The 1,987-nt window shown below is 45.1% G+C and overlaps 1 protein-coding gene across 1 annotated transcript; it reads left to right on the forward strand.

Annotated features, from left to right (window-relative positions):
* Positions 1-300: 300 nt before the first annotated feature.
* CCR75_005595 (uncharacterized protein) lies at positions 301-1,479 on the forward strand (the record flags this gene model as incomplete). Its single annotated transcript, XM_067963674.1, has 1 exon — positions 301-1,479. One exon carries the CDS (start codon positions 301-303, stop codon positions 1,477-1,479), a length of 1,179 nt encoding a protein of 392 aa, XP_067823574.1.
* Between the last annotated feature and the right edge of the window lie 508 nt (positions 1,480-1,987).

Here is a 1,987-nt window from a genome sequence, read left to right on the forward strand (position 1 = left end):
TTTAAATATAGCAGAATCAGTTGGTTGTAAAGTGACGATGTTGAAGCTTCTATATTGACTATACAGTTCAACCATCTGGATTGCAGAACACCGCGAAACTTGTTTCGTAGCCACTCATCTCCGATCCTCTTGCCAATGTTGCAAATGATCTTTGTCTGAACTCAATGAGGCGATCCGTTCTGCGCTTTAGCTTTAGCAACTTCAACACGAGAGGATTTATTGTCTCCACAAAGGGAGAACGTCCGTACTTGGATCACATTCACAATTGCGGTGAGGCACGCGGACACTCGAAACGCCCTCATGAATCTGCTTCTCGGTGCCATTGGGGCTTGCAGCGTGCTTTTTGTAAGCAACGGGCAATTCCTGCGCCCAGACGACGGCGCTCTCTCTCGTCCCTTTGCGGCCAGCAACGCCACGGGTTTCGTTCCCGCGTCTGTTGATAAATCTGCGACAAGCCCGCGGCAAAGTGACTCTACAGTCGCAGAAGAGAGGATCGAACCTCTGCCTTTGCTCGAATCTTTCACAAAGTCATTCAAAGACTTTTTTCCCCATCTCAACGACAAGCCCACCGAATTGCATCAACTTGATTCGTGGCTAACTTCGACAATGCGTGCTCGCGCACGTTTTAGTCAGGCCGACAAAGACGCCTACAATGAAATGGTCTCGAACGTCCTTCTTATTCATTTCGAAAAGTCCACCGAGGCCCACGAATTAGCTGCTGTTCTTCTAAAATCGAGCGATTCAAACACGAAAAAAGTCACGCTTCAAGTGCTGATGCGGCGACTTTCGGACGACAACGGGAACGACAACGTTTGTAAAATCATCGCAAAGAACCCCGACGCGTTTTTTGGGGCATTAAAACAAGTCAAATTCGATCTTGACGACCGACAACGCGTGTTGGCGAATCTTCTCCCTAGCGTCTCGAAATGGATGCCAGAAGAATTTCGACCATTGCCATCCGACTTCTTTGAGGAAGAGGTGCTCCCGTATAATGTGCTACACTATGTCGAAACATATAGCATACTGTCGAAAGAAGAGCTGAACGAATGGTTTCTTGAGCCTGTTGCTGGAGCTGTTCCTGGAGAGATAGTGGAGAAGCTTCACGGAACATTTGTCAATGACCTTTTAAATTTGGAAAGGTTTTCAAAAGACAAATTGGAGCCCCACTTGTATCTAAATAAGTTAATTAGTGAAAACACTGACCAAATTCTTGATCCCGAGACGCTTCTGCAATGGCTGCGATACTACAACCTTTACTGGAAAGAACTTCTAGAAAAGGCGTCAGGAGACACCGCCCAAGATATAGCAATACGCGAGCAAGTATTGAGGGTACTAAACGAGGTGAAGACGGATCCACCTGGTCAAGATCTTGTGGAATCCCTCCGACGCATCCTCGATATGCAGGCCTTCGTTGATATGGTCTCTTCTAAACCAGTGGGAAACAAGGACGCCGTCACGGAGGCATTGCACAAGGCCTAGGGAATTATTTGCGTCACTTCATTTTCAAAAGGTTTTTATTATGCTTAGCGGCTTTATCAATTCATTAAGTTCTTTAATACAGCTCTTGAATATCCTTAAATAGCACAGCGTCTTCGAGACTCCTTACCGCGTGCTGCTAGAGGTTTCTCGACTGCTTTGAAAAGACTTGATAAAAGGGTAACCCCATTTCGTTTACACCCAACAATTAGTTCATCTTCAAAAATAAGTAATCAGAAAAAATATTTGACACTTTTGCAAACACACACAACCTTAATAGATTAAATGTCCTCGCTTCCGATTTACGCTCTCAAGCAACGCAATTCATGTCATATTAAAAGCGTCTTTTGTCGGGGGTTTCTGTATTATTTTGCGTGGTTACTTAAGTGAATTATCAAATGTCGAAATTGAATTACACTTGACAGCTTTCGGCTGGTGCTACTATAGCAGCCACGCTCTATGTAACGGTGTGTACCGACCTCAGTGGCCGAATGGTTTAGCACTGGAAACT

Source organism: Bremia lactucae, linkage group LG13 (genome assembly GCF_004359215.1).
Source record: "Bremia lactucae strain SF5 linkage group LG13, whole genome shotgun sequence".
Classification (NCBI taxonomy): Eukaryota; Oomycota; class Peronosporomycetes; order Peronosporales; family Peronosporaceae; genus Bremia; species Bremia lactucae.